The sequence below is a fragment of the Somniosus microcephalus genome, unplaced genomic scaffold (genome assembly GCF_052327205.1).
Source record: "Somniosus microcephalus isolate GS21.2 unplaced genomic scaffold, FLI_Smic_1.0 unresolved_chr1, whole genome shotgun sequence".
NCBI lineage: Eukaryota > Metazoa > Chordata > Chondrichthyes > Squaliformes > Somniosidae > Somniosus > Somniosus microcephalus.
The window spans coordinates 20,197,800-20,220,306 of NW_028225179.1; the positions used below are offsets into that span (position 1 = coordinate 20,197,800).

Here is a 22,507-nt window from a genome sequence, read left to right on the forward strand (position 1 = left end):
ATCACCACATGGGGCAGGAGGCACAGCAATGCTTATACATGTTGTTCAACTTGGGCAGTGGCCAAGTACCAAAAGGGGGGATTGCAGTGGGGAATGAGTTAAACTGACATCGCTGGCAGCTTCACTGAATGGTGTAATAAAGAGAATAATCTAATATTTGCAGTGGTAAGCTTTTTCTAAATTGCTGAACTGGCAGTAGAGATAACCTAAGCAGTAGTTGTAGAACTGCTTACTGTGTTACTGAGAGACAGTTGCAAATAGTCGGAGGAGGAAACCATAAGAGGCCTAGAGGATGTAAGCTCTGTTCTGGCAGGAAAGTAAAATAATGAGTTGGAAGTAAAGAGGCCTAGAGAGGCATGAAAGGAGGACAATGAGTCAGAAGTACAATGTTGATGAGACCCCATCTGGCATAAACAAAGTTCATAGGTGCAACAACAGCTTGGGGGATAATGGACATGTACTTTTCCGATAATAAAGGTGGTACTTTAATATAACGCAGCATAGGCAACCAATCAGTGAATATGTATACGGGCCAAGGACCAATCAGGTGGTAGGAATGAATTTTGAATGAGCTGGACATATATGTTGTAATGTATAAAAATGTAGGGCTTGCTAATCCAATTTGGAGAAGTCTGGCTAAGACAGAGCAGATTGTCTCCCCACTGGTGTAACAAAGACAACTTGATTATCGATCCGAAAACCTTGTGTCAGGTGTTGGTTTAAAATACTCCACAATACTTCTATAGTTATTAATGACTTAGAAAATTCCTATATCCACGTTTGCTGATGATGCAAAGGCTGGTGGTATGGTAAGTCGTGTAGACAGCAGCATATAATTACAAAGATATATTGATAGATTAAGTGAATGGACGAAACAGTGGCTGATGGATTACAACGCAGGTAAGTATATCGTCATTCATTTTAGACCTAAAAAGTAGATCCGAGTATTAATTACATGGTGCAGAGTTCGGAACAGTGGAGTTCCAAAGGGGTTTCGGGTCCATGTACACAGACCACTGAAATGTAGCAGTAAGGTACAAAAATTATCAAAAAAATAGAATATAAAGGAGAGGAAGTTATTCTGCAGCTATACAGCGACCTGGTTAGACCACATCTGGAGTTCTGTGTACCGTTCTGGGCACCGCCTGTTAGAAAGGATAGATTGACCTTAGAGGAAGTGCAGTGCACATTCACCAGAACGTTACCAGCGCTCCAATGGTTAAAATATGAACAGAGATTACATAAACTGGGCTTGTATTTCCTGGAATATAGAAGGTTGTGGGGATTTGATTGAGGTTTTAAGATTTTGAAACGAATTGATAAGTTAGATAGAGAGAAACCTTTTTTGGCCGTTGGTGGGGGAGCCGAGGACAAGGGGGCATAATCGTAAAATCAGAGGCAGGCCATTCGCGAAAGAAGTTAGGATACATTTCTTCACATGAAGGTTGGTAGCAGTGTGGAACTCTCTCACACAAAATAGCAGTATATGCCAGCTCAACTAATAATGTAAATCTGAGATCGGTACGTTTTTGCTACACATGCGTTGAATTGATGTGTTGCCAAAGCAGCTGGATGGAGTTAAGGCAAAGCTCAGACAGGAATTCAGTGAAGGGCGAACAGGCTCAAGGGGCTGAATGGCCTCCTCCGGTTCCTATGTTCAGTACACCAATTGTAAATGAAGAAACGCTGTCTTGAAGGGTGAATTATAAATATGGCACCATCCCTTGCAGAGATCATAAGCGTTTTCATACCAAAAATAGCTTTAGGTTTTACTTTCAACCTCGTTGCCTTAGCATCTACCAAGGAGTGGGGTTCAAACCCACGCAGACACACGCTCATTGAATCTTAAGTCCAACGCCTTAACCACTCGGCCACCCTAGTGGCAGAAGCCCACCCGCGCAGTGCTTGAAAATTCGACAAATCCCTTGCTGACTAAGTTTAGTTTTCAGCGTAGAGCAAACTACGCGTCAGCATAATCTGAAAATGTGAGAGGATAAAGACATTTTCTAAAACTACAGACGGTGAAAAGCTGAACTGCAAAAGCACAGCAGCTGGGCAAGTAACGCATTGCGCTGACCGTTCGTAACTGGACAAGAAACCCCTCGGCTTTTAGCCCACAGAACATGTAACCCTCCCGTCAACACTGAAAACCTTTGAAGGAAGAATGTTAAAATGCAGGTCAAACACCCAGGATCAGCAAGCTCTAAACTGAGCCAGCGCTTAAAGGGTTATATTATAATGTGCAGAGTAAAACGATGTGGGGGAGCGATGGGGAGAGTGACCGAGAAAGTAATAGTTGGACGGATAAACAGAGACCCAATGAGAAAAGCTTACAGAAAGTGACTGAGACTGAGTGAGACATACAGAGAGACTGACAGATGGTAAGAACGACAGAAACAGAGAGAAATAGAGCGAATCATAGAGCGAGAAAAAGAGAAACATCACATTAAAGATGAGAAAGTCGCTGCCTGCTCGGACGAGAATTACAGCCTTGACCTGAGGTTTACCGGTGAAAACACAAGCTCACTGAGGGAGAGCATTGTCCCATCATAGAACCATAGAATGAAGCACTTTCCCCACAGCCCTGCACATTGTTCGCCATCAAGTATTTATCCAATTCCCTTCTGAAAGTGACTATTGGATCAGCGATCGGATCTGCTTCCACCAACAGTTCAGACAGCGAATTCCAGATCATAACTACGCTCTGAGTAATAAAACAATCTCATCGTCTGAGTAATAAAACAATCTCATCTCACCTCGCGTTCTTTTGCCAATGTAATTAATAATTTAAAGCTCAGGTCGATAGTTTTCTGTTAGACAAGATAGGGATTGATTAGAAGTCAAAGCAGGTGGGTGAAGTTAAGATCCAGGTCAGACATGATCTCACTGAATGCCGGAACAGGCTCGAAGGGTTAAATGGCCTACTCCTGTTTCTATTTTCAGTCAATCGGCGGAGAGCCTGCTGTAAATGTAGGAACGCTGCCTGGAAATGTGAGAGATAAATATTAAAACTTCCTTTCCAATGGTTACAATTCTCGGACGAGTTATCGCATCCACCAGCAGCAGTGCTCGAAGCCACACGAAGTGAAGTACACTCGATCTTTAACACGAATCCTTCAACCGCCCTGCTGATTTAAACAGCGACGCGCAGTTGTACACAATTCAACAAATTCTTTTCACATCAACATACCAATCCATTGATAATGCCAGTGATTTGAAAGCTGCTGTGGAAAAAAACAGCAGTTACTTTCCAGTTTCCTGTTCCTCATCGTCTCCCTTTCACTGTGGGCATCCAATCCCTCTACATTCCATCAGCCACCAGGACGGCAGGAGGGCCCTCCGCTTCTTCCTTGAACGGAGGCCAACACAGTCACCATCCACCAGCCCCTCCTCCGCCTGGCTGCCCTTGTATTGAAAATACATTGAACTAATTCTCCTTTGAATCCATTCACTTCAACCAAATAAGCCCAGCTGCTCCCATAGCTAACTTGACGACACTTCCTCCCACCTTGATTCCTGTAAGGGCTCTATTCCTTTTTCTCCGTTTCTCCATCTCCATCGCATCTCTTCTGATGATGCCACCTTCCGATATGTTTTACTTTTCCCTCAACCAAGGACTCCCCTCCACCATGGTGGACAGGACTCTCGACTGTTCCATTTCCCGCACTTCTGCTCTCACCCATTCCTCTTCCTCTCAGAAGCACGATAGGATTTCCCTTGTCCTCACCTTTCACCCCACCAGCCTCCACATTCAACGGATCATCCTCCGCCATTTCCACCACCTCCAGCGTGATCCCATCACCAAACACATCTTCCCCTGCCGTCCCCTTTCAGCAGTCAGCAGAGACTGCTCCCTCTGCGACAATCTGGTCCACTCATCTATCACCCGCCCACACCTTCCCCTTCCCACGACGCCTTCCCGTGCAAGCGCAGGAGATGCAACACCGGCCCTTTTACCTCTTCCCTTCTCACTGTCCAGGGACCCAAACACAACTTCCAGGTGCAACAACGATTTACTTTTCTTCTTGCAATTTAGTAAACTGTACTTGCTGCAGACTCCGCTACATTGGGGAGACCACACAGAGATTGGGTGATTGCTTTGCGGAACACCTCAATTCACTTTTGAAAGTTACTATTAATATGCTTGGATCTCCCTTGTTGATATAATAATGCAAATCTAAGTGAAAGGACGCTGGGATAGTTGGACCAGTGAATCATCTTAAAGCATTCTGACATAAATCATCTTAAATCATGCTAACATTTCCCCCCTTTAGACCCAGAATTTGAGCAATCACTCTGAGCCAATTAACTTTCTTTCTGTCTTTACTGTTGATTTGCTTGGAGTATACAGTCGATTACTGTTACATTGATGTCAGCACACCAAACATGTCCGCATGGCTCCAACGGTTCCTTTGGCCTTATTTCATTGGTTGATCATTATTCCTGAGTTTCCCCGCACTCCAGGCTTGGGAGAGCTCTCTGCTGACCCGGCTCCTTGTTTTTCCTCTTCAATTGTGTAAGGGCTTGTCGAAGCAATGCATACACAATGATCACCAGGAACAGTAGACGGCATTGGAAAATAATTAACAGTTGTGAAATAATTCTGAACAACAGGCGTATCAAGATGTTATTGACTTGCTCCCACCGTGATTTCCTTCCCACTCCCTCTAGCTCTGTTAGCAGGTTTTCATTTTCCTGGTGTAGTTGGTGCAGGTGTTTTACTGTGATCACGGTTCGTTCTCTAATCTATTTTAGTTTTAGTGACGTGCGTGGTGTGGCGGAGGGGCGTCCAGTGGATATCCAAATCCAATCAATATTGTGTCAGTGTCTAAGAGCATATCACCGTGCACTGTGATGTTAGTAACATTATGCTTGATCACTGGTATCAGGATCTCATGATCTATCTTGGTGACCTGGGTTGGTTCAAAGCAGAAAGAGGAGTGGGTGACAGGGCAGGTGAGGGGTCTGTATTCACAGAGGCTGCGGCCGTAGTGACACAATAGCGCCCCTGTGTGACACAACTAGTATTAGTTTATCTCTGGTGCCAGCATATTACAGACATGGTGCAATTTGGAGTTTCTTAATTCCAAACAAGACCACCATAGTGTTTCATTAACTTCCCTCAGGTGATATGAACACATCCTTTGATTAAAGAACATTTTGCCATGTCTGGCACTGTCTTTCCTTCATTTACTTGAACCATGTACGGTGGGAATGGCTGATATTCATAATGCAATTTCTCTTCCAATATCAGAACTGATTCTACTGACCATACTTTTATGGATATTGGGTCGCTTGTATTGTCAGGGCAGGAATGCTCCCTCCCAGACCCTTCAGTTTAGCATGGCACGGGTGAGTCGTAGCCCAGACTCAGCCCAACCTCCTGAGTTCACAAATGGAAAGCGTGACGTCGACACCTTCCATTCTGCCAGCTGTTTATTTGTCACAAAGTTGGGGATTAGGTTGTTCTTGATATCACCCCATCCCCGGTGTATTAGGGGAAAGAAGGAATACCCCATACATGCTACAAGCAACTCCCTTTGAGGCGTCAATTGAAGCCTGAGCATCCTCTTGGATGGTGCACTAATTTTGACCTCCAGTTTATGTTCATTGGACACTCGGTCCGTCACTGAGAACAACACCTGTCTAATCTCCCCTCCCTGGTCCTTGAACATCTGGTTCTCCTTTAACAACATTCCTTCAAGCTGCCATTGCATCTTTTCCTCACTTCCAGCCAAGGAATCAAAGTCCATCATATTGCACCTGGCAGTGCCCCCCAGCTCAATACCCAACCACTGCTCCCACCACAGCTGCAATACACAACAATTGTCCCCCCGGCTCCAATACTCAACCATTGCTCCCACCACAGCTGCAATACCCAACCATTGCCCCTCAGCTCCAATACCCAACCACTGCTCCCAGCACAGCTCCAATACCAATCAGTGCTCCCAACACAGCTACAATGCACAAACATTGCCCCCACCACAGCTACAATACCCAACCAATGCCCCCAAGCTCCAATACCCAACCACTGCTTCCACCACAGCTACAGAACCCAACCATTGCCACCAGGCTCCAATACCCAACCATTGCCCCCGCCTCCAATACCTAACCACTGCTCCCACCACTGCTACAATACCCAACCATTGCCCCCCGGTTCCAATACCCAACCATTGATCCCACCACAGCTGCAATACCCAACCATTGCCCATTAGCTCCAGTACCCAACCACTGCTCCCACCACAGCTACAATACCCAACCATTACCCACCGGCTCCAATACCGAACCACTGCTCCCACCACAGCTACAATACCCAACCAGTGCATCCCCCCGCCCCGCAGCTCCAATACCCAACCATTGCCCCCGGCTCCAATACATACACACTGCTCCCACCACAGCTGCCATACTCAACCACTGCCCCCCGGAGCCAATACACAAACACAGCTCCACCAACAGCTACAAAACCCAACCATTGTCCCCGGCTCCAATGCCCAACCATTGCCCCCCGGATCCAATACACAAACACAGCTCCCCCCACAGCAACAATTCCAAACCATTGCACCCAGCTCCAATGCCCAACCATTGCCCCCAGCTCCAATACCCAACCATTGCCCATCGTCTCCAATACTCCACCATGCCCCACTGCAACACGCCCGGCCCTCGGCTCCAATACTCAAATATTCACCCATTGCACCACCCTTGCACCCCCAGCTCCAGTACCCAAGCATTCAACCACTGCCCCCCGGTGCCAATACCCAACCATTCACCCACTGCTCCCCGGCTCCAGTACACAACCATTCACCCACTGCCCCCCGGCTCCAGTACCCAAACATTCACCCACTGCCCCCTCAGCTCCAGTACCCAGCCATTCACCCACTGCCCCCTGGCTCCAGTACCCAACCATTCGCCCACTGCCCCCGCAGCTCCAGTACCCAGACATACACCCATTGCCCCCTCGGCTCCAATATGCAATCATGACCCCCGGCACCAATACCCAACCATTCACCCACTGCCCCCCGGCTCCAATACCCAAACATTCACCCATGGACTGCCAGCTCCAATACCCAAACATTCACCCACTGCCCCCCGGCACCAATACCCAACCATTCACCCAAGGACTGCCAGCTCCAATACCCAAACATTCACCCGCTGCCCCCCGGCTCCAATACCCAACCATTCACCCACTGCCCCCCGTCTCCAATACCCAACCATTCACCCACGGACCCGCGACCACAATACCCAACCATTCACCCACTGCCCCCTCGTCTCCAAAACCCAACCATTCACCCAGGGACCCCCGGCTCCAATACACAACCATTCACCCACTGCCCCACGGCTCCAATGCCCAATCATTCACCCACTGCCCCCCGGCTCCAATATCCAACCATTCACCCACTGCCCCCCCCCGGCTCCAACACCCAACCATTCACCCACGCACCCCCAACTCCAATTCCCACCCATTCACCCACTGCCCCACGGCTCCAATACCCAACCATTCACACAGGGACCCCCGGCTCCAATACCCACCCATTCACCCGTTGCCCCCCGGCTCCAATACCCAACCAGGTGTTGTATGCATGTGGGTTTGCTTTTAATCACCTGAGCTTAAAGTAAATGATTTTTGATACTTGCTTGTGATAAGTACATGAATTGAGTACTGTTTGTATTCTGCTAATTTTACTTGTAACCTCTTGTGAATTTTTAATTAAAAGAAATTTCACAGATTCATTGGGTTTTGTGTTGTCTGTTCCACGAGTCTGAACTCTATAAACTATCAGACAATCAGACTGTCTTACAACTCCCATCTGCACCAGTTCTCCAGCCACACGTCAACATGTCTTATCTTACTTCTCCTATATGCTCCAGGACGTGACACTGGGAGTAATCCAGGGATAACTGCCATTTTTGGTCCTGCAATTTAACTTGCTCTGGAAAATGTGCCTGTAGGAACACAGCCCGTTTCCTATCTCTGTCATTGGTTCCAACAATGATCATGGCTGCTGGCTGTTCATCTGCCCTTCGCAAAATGTTATGCACCCTATCAATGATGTCCATCACCCTGGCATCAGGGAGGCAACATACTCTGCGAGAATCACGACGACTGATGCTGTAACGCCTGTCTCTCCCCGCTGAATATCAAATCCCCAAGCACTACTGAATGTGCTCGCATTGCTGCGCCCCCTGTGCAGCCATTTGCCCCACGAAGCCGTTTAGCAGATTCACCCATCTCTCCCTTCACCACGCTCTTTGCTCTAGGATGCACTCCCCCAGGGTGTCATCACCGTCACTGGTATCAGCACGGAAAACCGGGTTGAGAGGGCCAGATTCGCGGGGGATTCCTGCAGGGCCTGCTTCTTCCTCACCTGCCGGCTGGCCACCCACTTACTCCCCACCTGAACTCTCTGTAGCTGCGGGGTTACCACCTCCTGCAACTTTTTCTACGGGGAATTGCCATCACCCGAATGCCCAGCAGTGACTCCCGCCGCTCCTCAGTCTCAGAAACCCTGAGCTCGAGAAATTGGGGGCTCATCCTGCACACGTGGTTGTCCAGGAAACAGGAAACTTTCTGCAGCTGCTAAATGCCACAAGAATTGCAGGCATCGGGTCTCACCTGCCCCTTGATCTTGATTAAAATTGGACCTGTATTTGTAGGGAACTGATTTCCAGGATTAAGAGTAAAACGCTGGGGTCTGGCTTCAAATTTTACCGCTCTTTCAAAGAACAGGCACTGGCACGATGGGCCGAATGGCCCCTTCGGTGCTGTAAACTTCTATGATTCTATTCTATTATTCTATATATATTAATTTAGCACTCCTTACTCCTACTTATTATTTAATTAATGACGTACATCCGATTTTTATTTAATGCAGTTCAGATTCCTTTAATGTTGCTATCCTGAACTTAGTTAATTTTAATTTTATCCCTAGTTCTAATTAGTTCGACTATTTTGGTGTATTTACTGTTGTTCCTTGATTTAAATTACTGAGCAGCTCCCTCCCCCTCTGCACCGAAGTCCCACTCTCACCAACTTCCCATCACCACTCAGTTTAGCAGATTCACCCAACGCTATCTTCACCAAGCTCTCTGCTCACGGCAGGTGGAAAACACTTCTCCATTGAAAGCACATGATGTTCATATTATTGTATCATTATTCTATCAGCCCCGAGGTTTAATGTTTAAATATATCTGGAGATCCAAGCTGGTTCTGTTAAAGCAGAATGACAATGAGTGCAGTGGGAAATGTGAAGAAACAGCAGCAATTCCTTCTGCTCACTGTACACACTGAGGGCAATTATTGTTGAGCAGCAGCCGCAGTGGAAACCACAGTTCGCCTGCCCCTCTTCATCTTAACTGTGCGCCCCATTTTATAAATAGTGTGAGGTAACTTTAAACACAATACATGACAATACATTCAGCTGCAATGTAGATTCACGCTGCCATCTTCTGACTATTGTCTGATTTAAAGTCAAAGTTTCCGTGAAATTAATGTAAGGTGGAAATACCGGCCAGGACACCGGGAGAATTACTTGGGATGGTTTTACGATGTTGAAGAATTAGCGAACAGGTCCCCGTAGAGTTCCTTCTTTCCTATATTTGTTTGAATCCGTCATTCCCGGATTGGGTGTCTGGCAGGTCACTAATTCACCACTTCCTTTAATTTCCCCGATTGGCTTCCCGCTCTTCTCAGAGAGATTCTTTCGCTCAACAGGACACCTGCAACCTGTCGGTTCCAACAATCCGGGAAGCTCCAGCTCCGTTTCGATACAATGAAGTGGTCCTTCAGGGAGGCTGTGTGTCAGCCCTGGCTCAGTTGGTGACACCCTGAATCAGAAAGATATTGGTTCAGAGACCTGTGCACTGCAGTGCCGCACTGAGGGAGTGCTGCACTGTTGGAGTTGCCGTGTTTTAGCTGAGACGTTAAAACCAAGCCCCGTCTGCCCTCTCAGGTGGGCGTAAAAGATCACATACGGCACTACTTCGATAAAGAGCAGGGAAATTACCCGGTGTCCTGGTCAATATTTATCCCTCAATCAACTCAAAACAACAGATTATCTGGTCATTGTCACATTGCCGTTTGTGGGAGCTTGCTGTGCACAAATTGGCTGCTGCGTTTCATAATAACATTAGAAAAAGGAGCAGGAGTAGGCCATAGAAACCCTCGAGGCTGCTCCACCAATCAGTAAGATCATGGCTGAACTTCCACCACAAATTCAGTTTCCCGCCCGATCTTCATATCCCTTGATTCAGTTGGTGCGCAGATATCTATCGATCTCAGTCATGAAGATAGTCATCCACAGCCCTATGGAGATTCCCCTCTCTCTGACCACATTTACCTGCTGCTGACCCTCTTCCCCCTCTCTCTGACCCCATTTACCTGCTGCTGATCCTCTTCCCCCTCTCTCTGACCCCATTTATCTGCTGCTGACCCTCTTCCCCCTCACACTGACCACATTTACCTGCTGCTGACCCTCTTCCCCTCACACTGACCCCATTTACCTGCTGCTGATCCTCTTCCCACTCTCTCTGACCCCATTTACCTGCTGCTGACCCTCTGCCCCATCTCTCTGACCCCATTTACCTGCTGCTGACCCTCTTCCCCATCTCTCTGACCCCATTTACCTGCTGACCCTCTTCCTCCTGTCTCTGACCACATTTACCTGCTGCTGACCCTCTTCCCCATCTCTCTGACCACTTTTACCTGCTGCTGACCCTCTTCCCCCTCTCTCTGACCCACTTACCTGCTCCTGACCCTCTTCCCCCTCTGTTTGACCCCATTTCCCTGCTGCTGACCCTCTTCCCCACTCTCTTTGACCCCATTTACCTGCTACTGACCCTCTTCCCCCCTCTCTCTGACCCCATTTACCTGCTGCTGACCCTCTTCCCTCCTCTCTCTGGCCCGATTTACCGGCTGCTGACCCTCTTTCCCCCTCTCTTTGAACCCATTTACCTGCTGCTGACCATCTTCCCGCACTCCCTGGCCCGATTTATCTGCTGCTGATTCACTTCCCCCGTCTCTAGGATCCCATGTACCTGCTGTTGACCCTCTTGCCCCCTCTCCCTAACCCCATTCCTCTGTCATGACCCTCATTCCCCCTCTGGCTGACCCCATTATCCTCTCTCTGACCTCCCATTCTCTAGTCTTCCCATCCTCCGACCCCCATTGCCCCTCTCTTTCCACGAGGCCCCAATCTGTCCCTCCAATCCATTTTCCAGTCTTCCTTCCTTCTCTCACCTCCCGAGTCCCTCACTGATTATATATAGGCCTTGGAGTTGATGCAGCACAGAATCACCTGAAATTTACCTGAGCTAAAAGGGTTAAATTACGAGGACATGTTGCAAAATATTGCTTCCATTTCCTTGAGAAAAGGAGATTGAGGGCTGACCTGTAGGAGGTGCTTAAAATGTCTAACGATTCAATAGGGTAGATACCGGGAAACAATTCTGTCTGGTGCAAGAATCATGAACAAGGGGACGTATTGTCGAACTCGCTACCACAATCATTAGGTGAATCGAGTTGCACAGATGTATTTAAGGGGAAGCTAGATAAATACATGAGGGTGAAATGACTAGAAGGCCATGGTGATGGGGAGAGAGGAGACTGGTAGAGCAGAAACAGCAGCTTGGACCAGTTGGGCCGAATGGCCTGTTCCTCTGCTGTATATTATCTGTAATTCTATACAATAAGCTTAACATTAGATTTATGTCATTCAGGAGCGAAATCAAGATACACTTTGTCACACGATGGCTGGTGGGAATTTGAAAATCTAACCCACAAAAAGCTGCAGATGCTCGGGATTATTTGGAGCTTTCATGGCTGTGATCGATACATTGTTGTAAGGTGAGGATATGAAGCGATAAGCAGCAAAGCCGGGGAAACGGGTCTGAGCTGCAGATCAGCCATGATCAAATTGAATGGCGGAGCAGGCCCGAGACGCTGAATGACTTACTCCTGGTCTGAATGCACCTGTGTCCCACGGACTGACCTTCGATAATATCACTGGAAAGATCAAAGTGAAACTACCGGGAATGGGATAATAATAGAAAATAATGAAATGAGCAGAAACTCTAATCCCCACCGCAGCCCACTGGGGGATGGAGATTTCCACAGCGATTCTGCTCTAAATGTGGCCCAACCTATTTCAATATTGTATAGTACCCCATACCTAGATTATCCCTCTAAAGGAACAGGGCTCTGCCTTAACCTGTAACCTTTATAGAATGTGGATTTCAGTGAAATCCAGGATTTTTCGAGCCCCTGTCCATGGTTTCATTTTTCTACCTGAGATTTTAGATTTAATTTATTCCAGGTGTTGCTGCAAAGACCGAACTCTTCCCGTCCTAAAGACACAAATTCCTCACTCAATTGCCAGCCTAAACTCCCACATTGAAAGCGCTGAGTTTGGAGCTCCGGGGGCGGTGTAAACACTGAAAGATGTTGGAGAATTGGGGGAGTTCAGTTGCTGCATCGACAGGACTGAGCCGTGTGACGTCACAGGGGGGACCCTGAAGCTGCTTCTGTTGAAGGTGTTGCAGCGATGCTGTCAGAGCCCGGCTTTCAGTACATTGACAGAGAGAAATGTGAGCAAAGTATTATTCCAATCTTTGGGCGGTTTCATTTCAAAACACTTGCAATATCAATTTGTATCTAATTAGTGCAGCACAAACATGACAGTGTAGGGAGTTGACACGCTGCCCAAATGACTGGAAGTAATGTCAATACTCCTGATGCTTCCTGATCCCACGGGAAGTGTCCCTCAATTATAAATGGTTTTCTCTCAATCACTCATCTCACAGACTCAGTTGAGCCCTGTGTCCAGTGCAAAGAGTCACCATCACTTCTCCGACAGAATGAGAGTTCCGTACATTGCATATCCATTTACCATCTTACCGCCAGTTATACAGGCAGTAATGATTTACTATCCGATTATAGCAGCCGTTGGAATCCCCGGTAAGAGATTATCTTCCATTACTGAAGTTGTGAATCAGGGTTGACTCTGTTTCTGCTCCTATCTCGGTAAGTGTCCTTTTCTCACTGTTTTTCACAAGTCAATTGAAAGGCAGAAATTCAGTGACTGTATTTCCCGCTGTACCTCGTTCATTGACTGATAATTTTTTGCATTTTTTAGTTTCTTTAAACCCCATAAAAACTGCAGATTATTTTCTGCATTTAATGTCTTTCCAATGATTCCATTTTAACTGAGAACTCGTGCAATGTGTGATTCCATGGAATATTTTCATTCCATTGTTTCCATGCCCGGCCAAATTTTCTCTCCTCCCCTTCTTTCCAGTAACACTCGGTAATACCTGACAAGGACTATATTTTGCTGAACATTCACTGTGTTATAAAATGCTCCAGTTTTTCCCCCTCTGACTCCCGCTGGGGATCGGTCGACTGACGGCCGCTCCTGGATATATACCTGGGAATCCGGACAGTCAGGACTGGGATTTGTTCAGTCTCATTAATCAGAATCTTCCCGCTCTTCTCAGTCTGTTTCCAGCAAAGTGCTGGATATTGTTCCTGCTGAACACACTCCATGCCGAGGGTGGGTTTGTGCTCCATGCAGGGACATAGGATCTCGCCCTGGTCTTCTCTCCTGACCGGTCACCAGCCTGTTCTCAGACTCCTCTTCACCCACCGGGCGGGCACAGTGCTGCCTGTCACATCCCTTCCAGCAGCTCAGACCGGGAATCCAATGCAGTGAGAGAGTAATTGAAACAAAGCAGCGGCACTCTGTGAAACTCTCCTGGGTTTGTCCCCATTTGAAAAATCCGTTTCAGCTTCCATCACCCGCATTTTACCCAGAGCACCGATCAGAAGCCGGGTTCTGGTCCCTTTATACAAACCGGACACTTTTATTGTTCAGATCATACACTTGCATGTTGATATAACACTGGCTGAACTCTCAGCCAGCCTGTCCGCCCGGTCAAACCGCTGCTCGCTACCAAGTTATAATTAGTTTCCTTCTGATCCTTACAGTTAGAAGATATTTGTAAAGACAGTTAACCAGCCTGTCCCGATATCCCTTCATCACCTCTTCCTCCATCAACCTATCCACTCTACTCTGAAACTGAGCATAGCTTCTGCCTCAACCACTAACCCTGGAACTGAACTCCACTGCCTCCCAACTCTCTTTGTAAAGATGTTTCTCCCGCTCCCTTTTCCAATGTTCCGAATGTCTTCTGTTCAATCTTGTATCTATGACACCTCGTTCTTGACCCCATCATTTGCTGGAATCAATCTGCTTCTATCTACCTTCTCCCATCCTTGCAACATTTTAAACACTTTGATCATATCGCCCTGTAATCTGTGTCTGTGTTACATTCCTCTGGCTCAGATTCATAGTTTAGTGTGACTGAGCCCTGGGTATGAAACCGGTGTATTTTAACTCCTACTTTACAAAGAATCAAATTCTCCCCTTCAGCTGGGAAACTGAAATCTCACATTCAGTGGAATGAGTTCCCAATACCCGCTGCTACTAAAAGTTCCAGGTTGCTTTTTGAACAAATGTGATCGGCATCAAACTAAAATATTTCTACTATTGGTTTTTAAACTCTGCCAGGTCTGTTTAAAGATGTTACTCAGTAAGGACATAGTGAAGTGAGTTGTCTCACTGTCCCACTGACTCTCACAAATCTCAGGAACAATGCAGCCTAATGCTCCCATTGGAAGCTTCGCTCCTGTATTAATAAGTCTTTCTCTGAATATTACAGCTCACAGGGTCCATTGTGGCTCGGTGTCCTGCACCAAGAGTCCCCATCATTTCTCAGAGATAAATAAAGTGGAATGTATTGTATATCTGTTTGCCATGTTCCCGTTCTACAAGCGGTATTTGGTGTTCCCGCTAACTGATTCTGAACTTACTGACTTTGTGAATCAGGGTTTATGTGTGTCACTGGTCTTTGTACATGCCCGATATTTTTTCTGTTCCTTCTGAAGAATTTGTTTTGCTTTTTCCAAATCAATGTCAGAATTTAATTGAATATCACATCCTCCCTGTCCGCCATCTTCCTTGAGTGATATGTTCATTGAGATCATAATGCACATATAATATCCAGCAAAAGCTCCAATTGTTATCTTCATTCAATGTCCTGTCAGCGGGGGTAATTTTAACTGTAAAAACCGTCAGCACACGATGCAATGGAATGTTGGTCCCCATATTCACAAGTTGTAATACAGTGTCAGTTATTTCCCTGCTTCAGATAAAGTTTCACACAGAAATTATTAACAAAGGTGAGATTGCACAGTATTGGAGGTAACCTTGTGAGACGGGTTGGTAGTTGCTTGCGAGGAAGGAGACAAAAAGCAGGGATAAATGTTGATGGGATTTTGTTTTTTTTCACAAGGGTGTTTAAATTCGAAAGTGAGCAAGTGATGCTTCAGTTAAATCGAACCTTGGTCAGACCCCATCTGGAGCACGAGTTCAGTCTTGGGCACCGCATCGCCGGAAACATGTATTCGTCTTGAAGGGAGTTCAGCGCAGGTTCGCCTGAATTACACCGGGGCTTAAAGGGTTAAATTGTGAGGACAGATTGCATAAACTTAGTTTGTATTCCTTGTGTTTAGAATGTTGAGGGGTGTTATATACGAGTTATTTAAAATGATAAAGAGATTCGATAATGTATATGCAGAGAAACTGTTTCCTTGGTGGAGATTGGAGAATGAGGGGACATGATCTTAAAATGAGAGTTATGCCATTTAGGAGGGAAATCAGGAAACACTTTCTCACACAAAGGGCAGTGGAAACCTGGAACTCGTTTTCCCAAAAGCCCGTCAGTGCTCGGTCAATTGAAATTTTGAAGACTGTGATGGATATAACTTTTTATGGTATGAGTATCATGGGATATGGAACCAAGACAGGTAAATGGAGTTAAGGTGCAGATCAGCCAGGGTCTAATGTGATGTTGGAAAAGGCTTGTGGGGCTGAATAACCTCCTCCTGTGTCCCTGTGTAACTGTGCATCAAGCTCCCAAGTCATCAGCATTTCTGCAATGGGAGTTCCATTAATCGCGTGTCCATTTTCAGTGTAACTGGTATAAGTGATTTCTGAAGTTATACTTGTCGCCCGTGGAGTTCCCGGTGAGGCATTGTAACCGGTTATTGATTGTATAAGTCCGTGTCTCTTTGTATTACTGCTCTCCTTGCGGGTCTGCTCAGTTGCTGTGTTTGTCCGGAGGTGATTATTCTACAGATTACGGGTCTGTTTCAGAAATTCTGGGAATATCACGCCCTAACTGTCCTCCCTCTTCCTTTTGCGATATGCTTATTGATATTATAATGTTCTGTGCTTTAATGGTTATATTCGGGACATTGCATGCAGAGTGAGCCCGGAGACTGAAGGAACGGAGAGCTGGGGAAATAGAAACATTACGGCACAGCAGTAAAGATATTTTTATTTTTAACTGACGACATTGGTGGTTGGATTCTCAGAGTGGTGGATATTCTTTTCTTCATATTCCGTCATTGCACTTGGAAATAGAAACAAGTGTAATTGACGGCAATCGTTGTGTAACTAGATCGTTTGTTATTTAAGTGTCACCACTGTTTAAAGTGTGACTCTAAGTAAGGCGGGACTATAATTAATAAACCATTGAAACACTGATCCAATTGTTGAATCAATTAATGGTTTAGTGCATGATAAATGTGGCGAATAATTTTAGCAATTTTGTAAAATGCTGCATATTTTAGATAAAGAAATTACTGAAATGGTTTGAGTCATTACAAAATATTGGTAACATTGTGAAAAAATTATCCCATCACATTTGGTGCATAGTAACTGTGTCCAAACCTTAGAAGTGCCGCCCTAACAGCCCTGTGGGAGCAACTTCACCACATGGACTGCAGCTGTTCAAGCAGAAGGTCCACCTCAACCTGCTCAGTGTCACTGGACAGCACCTCATATCTCTTATCTCTGATTCGGGGGCAGTACCTTTACAATATATTTCTGTATCCATGGAGATCCCACCAGCTGCTTAACTATTTAAAAATTATACACGCCTAAAATCATGTCATATCATTTCCACCGAAGTGTCTCTTGTCTAAAGATGGTTCTGCAGGAAGACAGTGACTTATTTCTACTTCACCTACCTTATCTTGCAAAGGCTTTTCCTTCTGCACAGAGGTGTCTCTGATATATATAGTTCTCGTTTTTCTCTCTCTCTGTCTCTGTCTCTCAATCTCAATTTTACTTTCTCCCTCTCTCTCCCCTCTCCCTTTCACTGACTCTCTCTTTTAGTCTCTCCCTATCTCGTTCTATCCGTCTCTCATTCTCTCTCTCTCCCACACACTCTTTCTCTCTCTTATTCTGTACCAATTAACCCATGACGCTTCTTTCCATGTCAAGCTGACAACCTGCCATACGACACATTATCCTGAGTGAAACTCTGATATTGTTGATTGTTTATTCCGAATGCTCAGTTGTATATATTTCCCATATCTGCTAGGATGTAATTTTGGAAAATCTTACAGACCAGGGTGACAGGTTCTCAATATTGCTCGTGTGTCGGATTAATTTTACAGATGGATTCGTCCAATTCAGAGGTACAACCTTCCCACTAAAACTTTCTGAAGCTGAATCTCGGCAGGTACTTTGTTGTCATGGGTTGGACAGCAGCCGCTATTGTCACTTGCACTGGTCTTTGCTGTAAGCCTCGGATCGCCGCCATCACCTCCCTCTGAAGTTTCATCCATTATCAGAGGTGACAAAAGCGAGGTCGGGAGTGTGCTCCGTCTTACTACGTGTACTTTGGAAGGTTCAATTGTTCCTGGGATCACAGAACAAGGTCAGCTTGTTTGTTGCTGCTCACATCTGACCTACTCCCCCTTGCGGTGATTGTTGGAGTTTGCCCACATGATGTTGAACTGTTCAAGGCACCGATGTCAGGACCTGGGGTTTCCAGCGAGGGGAAGTCGGTTGATCAGGTGAACTGTCCATCTGACTTTTTCCTGTTCTAACGAAGGGTCATCGACCTGAGACGTTAAATGTGTTTCTCTCTCTGCAGATGCTGCCTGACCTGCTGAGTATTTCCAGCATTTTCTGTTTTAATTTCAGATTTCCAGCATCCGCAGTATTTTGCTTTTGTTGAAATGTCCATCCGGTGGTTTGTAAACAGAAACTGGTCGAGTTGACCCACAACAAGTCGCTTTGTAACATGGTGTTTGACATTTGTCTTTTCAACAGTTTTTAGTCATTCCCCCCAGTCTGAGAATCCAACCTGACAAATACGAGGATGCTCTGACCTCCGCCTGGTATCTGCTCCCCTCTCCTGGCCACGGATCCAAACCCGGCGATGATCTCACCATCGGTGCTCCCCGTTTAGCATTTACCACATTTCGGGCCGGCTTCATTCTCACTGCTCCTCACCCATCATTTATCTCCCAATTTATAACTGACCATTCAGTACTTATTTTCAATCACTTTAATTTCGTTTTGTTTTCATTCGTTCTTCTGTCACTGAACTGCTACTTGTTGCTATTAATTATAACTCATTAACTGGCTATCCATTTGCTCGTACAATTAAAGGGCTGGTAATTTACTCGGGACTCGTCGGGATTCCTTGCACTTCTGATGAAGCTGTGATGATGGAAGAGGAGCAGCTCTGAGGAAATTCCCAGAGAATCCATTTTGTTCATGTTTTAATCTTTGCTGGAGGCGTTTATTTTCACTTATTTACTCCAGACTCTCTTATACTGAACATTGCAATTTTATGTTAAAATTGTTATCAACTGCCCAATCCTAGCAGCGGTAATGAGTTCAGTTCCCATTCCCAGATGCTGCAGTAAAGTACATTTCACACCAAATACTGTGAAACTGGCTCCCTTGCTGTAATCTGAAGGCTGATTCCCTGCTTCTGTCTGTTTCCCATTTACAGCGAACGTGATGACGATTGTGATCCTGTCCCGGGGAAAGTGCGGTCTCTCCAGGTGTATCACCCGCTATCTGGTGGCCATGGCGGCGGCGGATCTACTGGTCATTATCACTGATGTGATACTGGTTCGGATTAATGATTATTATTTCCCAACTAACTTCCTGTTCCTCACACCTGTGTGTTCTTTCCTCATCGCCCTGATTCATGTAGTCAGAGATATTTCTGTCTGGTTAACAGTCGCTTTTACTTTTGATCGTTTTGTTACCATTTGTTGCCAGAGGCTGAGGACTAAATATTGCACTGAGAAAACTGCAGCCATGGTTATAGGAACCGTGTGTCTGCTGTTCTGTTTGAAAAACATTCCCTGGAACTTTGCATTTGGACCCTGGTATACTATCGACAACGTGCCCTGGGGCTGTAATATAAAACTAGATCATTACACTGTAACTGCGTGGGTAGTATTTACCTGGATCCACCGCTGTTTCACCCCACTGCTCCCAATATTCCTGATGCTGCTGCTCAATGCTCTGACCGTAGGACAAATTTTGGCGGCCAGTAGAGTCCGCAGGAGGCTGAGGAGCAGCAAGAATGATGCGAATCACAATGATCCGGAGATGGAGAACCGAAGGAAATCCATTATCTTACTCTTTGCTATATCCGGAAACTTCATACTGCTCTGGACGACGTACGTGATAGTTTTCTTCTTAATCCGATTTACAAACCGTTATTATTCAACAGGTTTCAATGACCCGATGCTTATCGCAGATTGGACCAGCTATATGCTCCTGCTATTGAGCTGCTGCACAAACACGTGTATTTATGCAGTAACACAGACTAAATTCAGAGAGGAGCTGAAGATTGGGATGAAATATCCACTGAGAATAATATTTAAATTAGTTTTGCAACGAAAGGTTCGGAGGAATTCCCAGCATTAGACCTGCATTGCATCTCATATCCCATCCTGTGTTCTTGCATCTTTTACCGGAACCCCAACAGGCTCCATCTCTGCCCCAGGCTTCTCCAGATATAACGCTGGCCTCTATCTGACAAGGCCCGCGTGTTTCCATGTAAGAGTCAGTGAGCAAGGTAGAAGAGCTAGCATCATGTGGATGGTAAGGTTATAAAAGTGGTAGGGGTTTAATTGGATTAAATCAAACTCTGGACACAAAGAAATACAAGACCCAGCATTGTGGTTTAGGCTGATGTGAGAATGGGATGTTGATTGCTGGATGAGCGTCAGAACACGTGGGTTACACCAGTTGAGTGTGAAAGGAGAATAAGCCCGTCTGTAATTAATATTTAAATAATATAAGGACATGAACAATAACTGTGGCGGCTTATGTGTGTGGATTGCCTGGAGAACAATAAACAGATCATTAAAACAATCAGCATGTGTTCTCTTTGGACTTTTATTTTCTCTAGCTCGTGCACAGCTTCTCCATCACCCGCGGGACTGTGGGATTTATTGGAACTAAAGCAATGTTGTTTCCTATAGTGAGACGCCTGGACTTGTGCCGATGAACAGTGGTGAACTCCGTTCGCAGCCACTGACTCCATCCCTCTCCCTAACATCTGTCTGAGGCTGACCCACACTGTTCACAACCTTGAGTCATGTTTGACCCTGGAATGAGCTTCCGATTATCCGCAGCATAATGAAGACCGCCTATTTCCACCTCAGTAACATCGCCCGTCTCCACACTTGCCTCAGCTCATCCACTGCTGAAACTCTCACCCATGCCTTTGTTACCTCTAGACTTCACTATTCCATCGCACACCTAGCTGGCCTTCCACATTCCACACGATGTAAACTTGAGGTTATCCAAAATTCAGCTGCCTGTGTCCTTACTCGCACCAAGTCCCGTTCACCAGTCACCCCTGTGCTCGTTGACCTACTTTGGCTCCGGCTTACAGCCTCGATTTCATTATTCCCATCATAATATTCAAATCCCACCATGGCATCCCCTCTTCCTACATCTGTAAACTCCTCCAGCCCCACAACCCCCCGAGTTATCTGTGCTCCTCTAATTCTGCCCTCTTGAGCATCCCTGATTATAATCATTCAACCATTGGTGGCCGTGCCTTCTGTTGCCTCGGCCCTAAGCTCTGGAATTCCCTCCCTAACCCTCTCCACCTCTCTACCTCTCTTTCCTCCATTAAGACACTCCTTAAATCCTACATCTATGACCAAGCGTTTGTTCACCTGCCCGAATTTCTCCTTATGCATCTCTGTGTCGTTTTTTGTCTTTTTATGCACCTGCGCAGTGCCTTGTGACGATTTACTACTTTAAAGGTGCTATGTAAATAAAAGATGTTGTTATTGTTGTTGCTTCCAGCATCGAGTTCCCCTGCATTTGTGTCTATGAACAAGGATGCTTCCAATAGTGAGACCCATGTCCCTGTGTCTATGAACAGTGGTGTTTCCAGTAGTGAGGCCCCTGTCCCGGTGTCTATGAACAGTGGTGTTTCCAGTAGTGAGTCCCCTGTCCCGGTGTCTATGAACAGTGGTGTTTCCAGTAGTGAGTCCCCTGTCCCTGTGTCTATGGACAGTGGTGTTTGCAGTAGTGAGTCCCCTGTCCCGGTGTCTATGAACATTGGTGTTTGCAGTAGTGAGTCCCCTGTCCCGGTGTCTATGAACAGTGGTGTTTCCAGTAGTGAGTCCCCTGTCCCGGTGTCTATGAACAGCGGTGTTTCCAGTAGTGAGTCCCCTGTCCCGGTGCCTTTGAACAGTGGTGTTTCCAATATTGAGTCCCCTGTCCCGGTGTCTATGAACAGTGGTGTTTCCAGTAGTGAGTCCCCTGTCCTGGTGTCTATGAACAGTGGTGTTTCCAGTCGTGAGTCACCTGTCCCGGTGTCTATGAACAGTGGTGTTTCCAGTAGTGAGTCCCCTGTCCCGGTTGTCTATGGACAGGGGTGTTTCCAGTAGTGTGTCCCCTGTCCCTGTGTCTATGAACAGTGGTGTTTCCAGTAGTGAGTCCCCCGTCCCGGTGTCTATGAACAGTGGTGTTTCCAGTAGTGAGTCCCCCCGCTGAATTCCCCCCCCCCGCTGAATTCCTCCCCCACTGTATTTCCCCCCCGCTGAATTTCCACCCCGCCGAATTCCCCCCCGCTGAATTTTCCTCCCGCCGAATTCTCCCCCGCTGAATTTCCCCCCCCCACGCTACTCACTTACCCCCGTCTAATACCCCTGTGATACGCTCTTCTCCCCCGTTTAATACCCCTGTGATACGCTCTTCTCCCCCCTGAGCTACTCACTTCCCCCGTCTAATACCCCCCTGATACACTCTTCTCCCCCCAGCTCGTCTAATACCCGTGATAGATACTCTCTTCTCCCCCCTGTCTAATACCCCTCTGATACTCTCTTCCCCCCAGCTTGTCTAATACCCCTGTGATACTCTCTTCTTCCCCCCGTCTAATACCCGTGATACTCTTTCCCCCAATACCCATGATACTCTCTTCTCTCCCTTGTCTAATGCCCGTGATACTCTCTTCTCCCCCCATCTAAATCCCCCGTGATACTCTCTTCTCCCCCCGTCTAATTCTCTTCTCCCCCGTCTAATAGCCCCATGATACTCTCTTCTTCCTCCCATCTAATACCCCCGTGATACTCTCTTCCCCCCCTAATACCCCTGTGCTACTCTCT

At 46.5% G+C, this 22,507-nt stretch overlaps 1 protein-coding gene and 1 non-coding gene across 2 annotated transcripts; one reads left to right on the plus strand and one right to left on the minus strand.

Annotated features, from left to right (window-relative positions):
• Positions 1 to 1,797: 1,797 nt before the first annotated feature.
• Positions 1,798 to 1,881, minus strand: trnal-uaa (transfer RNA leucine (anticodon UAA)). The gene has a single exon. It is a non-coding gene; the product is annotated as a tRNA-Leu (tRNA).
• Positions 1,882 to 12,813: 10,932 nt separating this feature from the next.
• LOC147093896 (putative G protein-coupled receptor 139) lies at positions 12,814 to 20,575 on the plus strand. Its single transcript, XM_085973918.1, has 2 exons — positions 12,814 to 12,949; positions 18,871 to 20,575. Exons 1-2 carry the CDS (start codon positions 12,850 to 12,852, stop codon positions 19,800 to 19,802), a joined length of 1,032 nt encoding a protein of 343 aa, XP_085830044.1. The 5' UTR covers positions 12,814 to 12,849; the 3' UTR covers positions 19,803 to 20,575.
• The last annotated feature ends 1,932 nt before the right edge of the window (positions 20,576 to 22,507 follow it).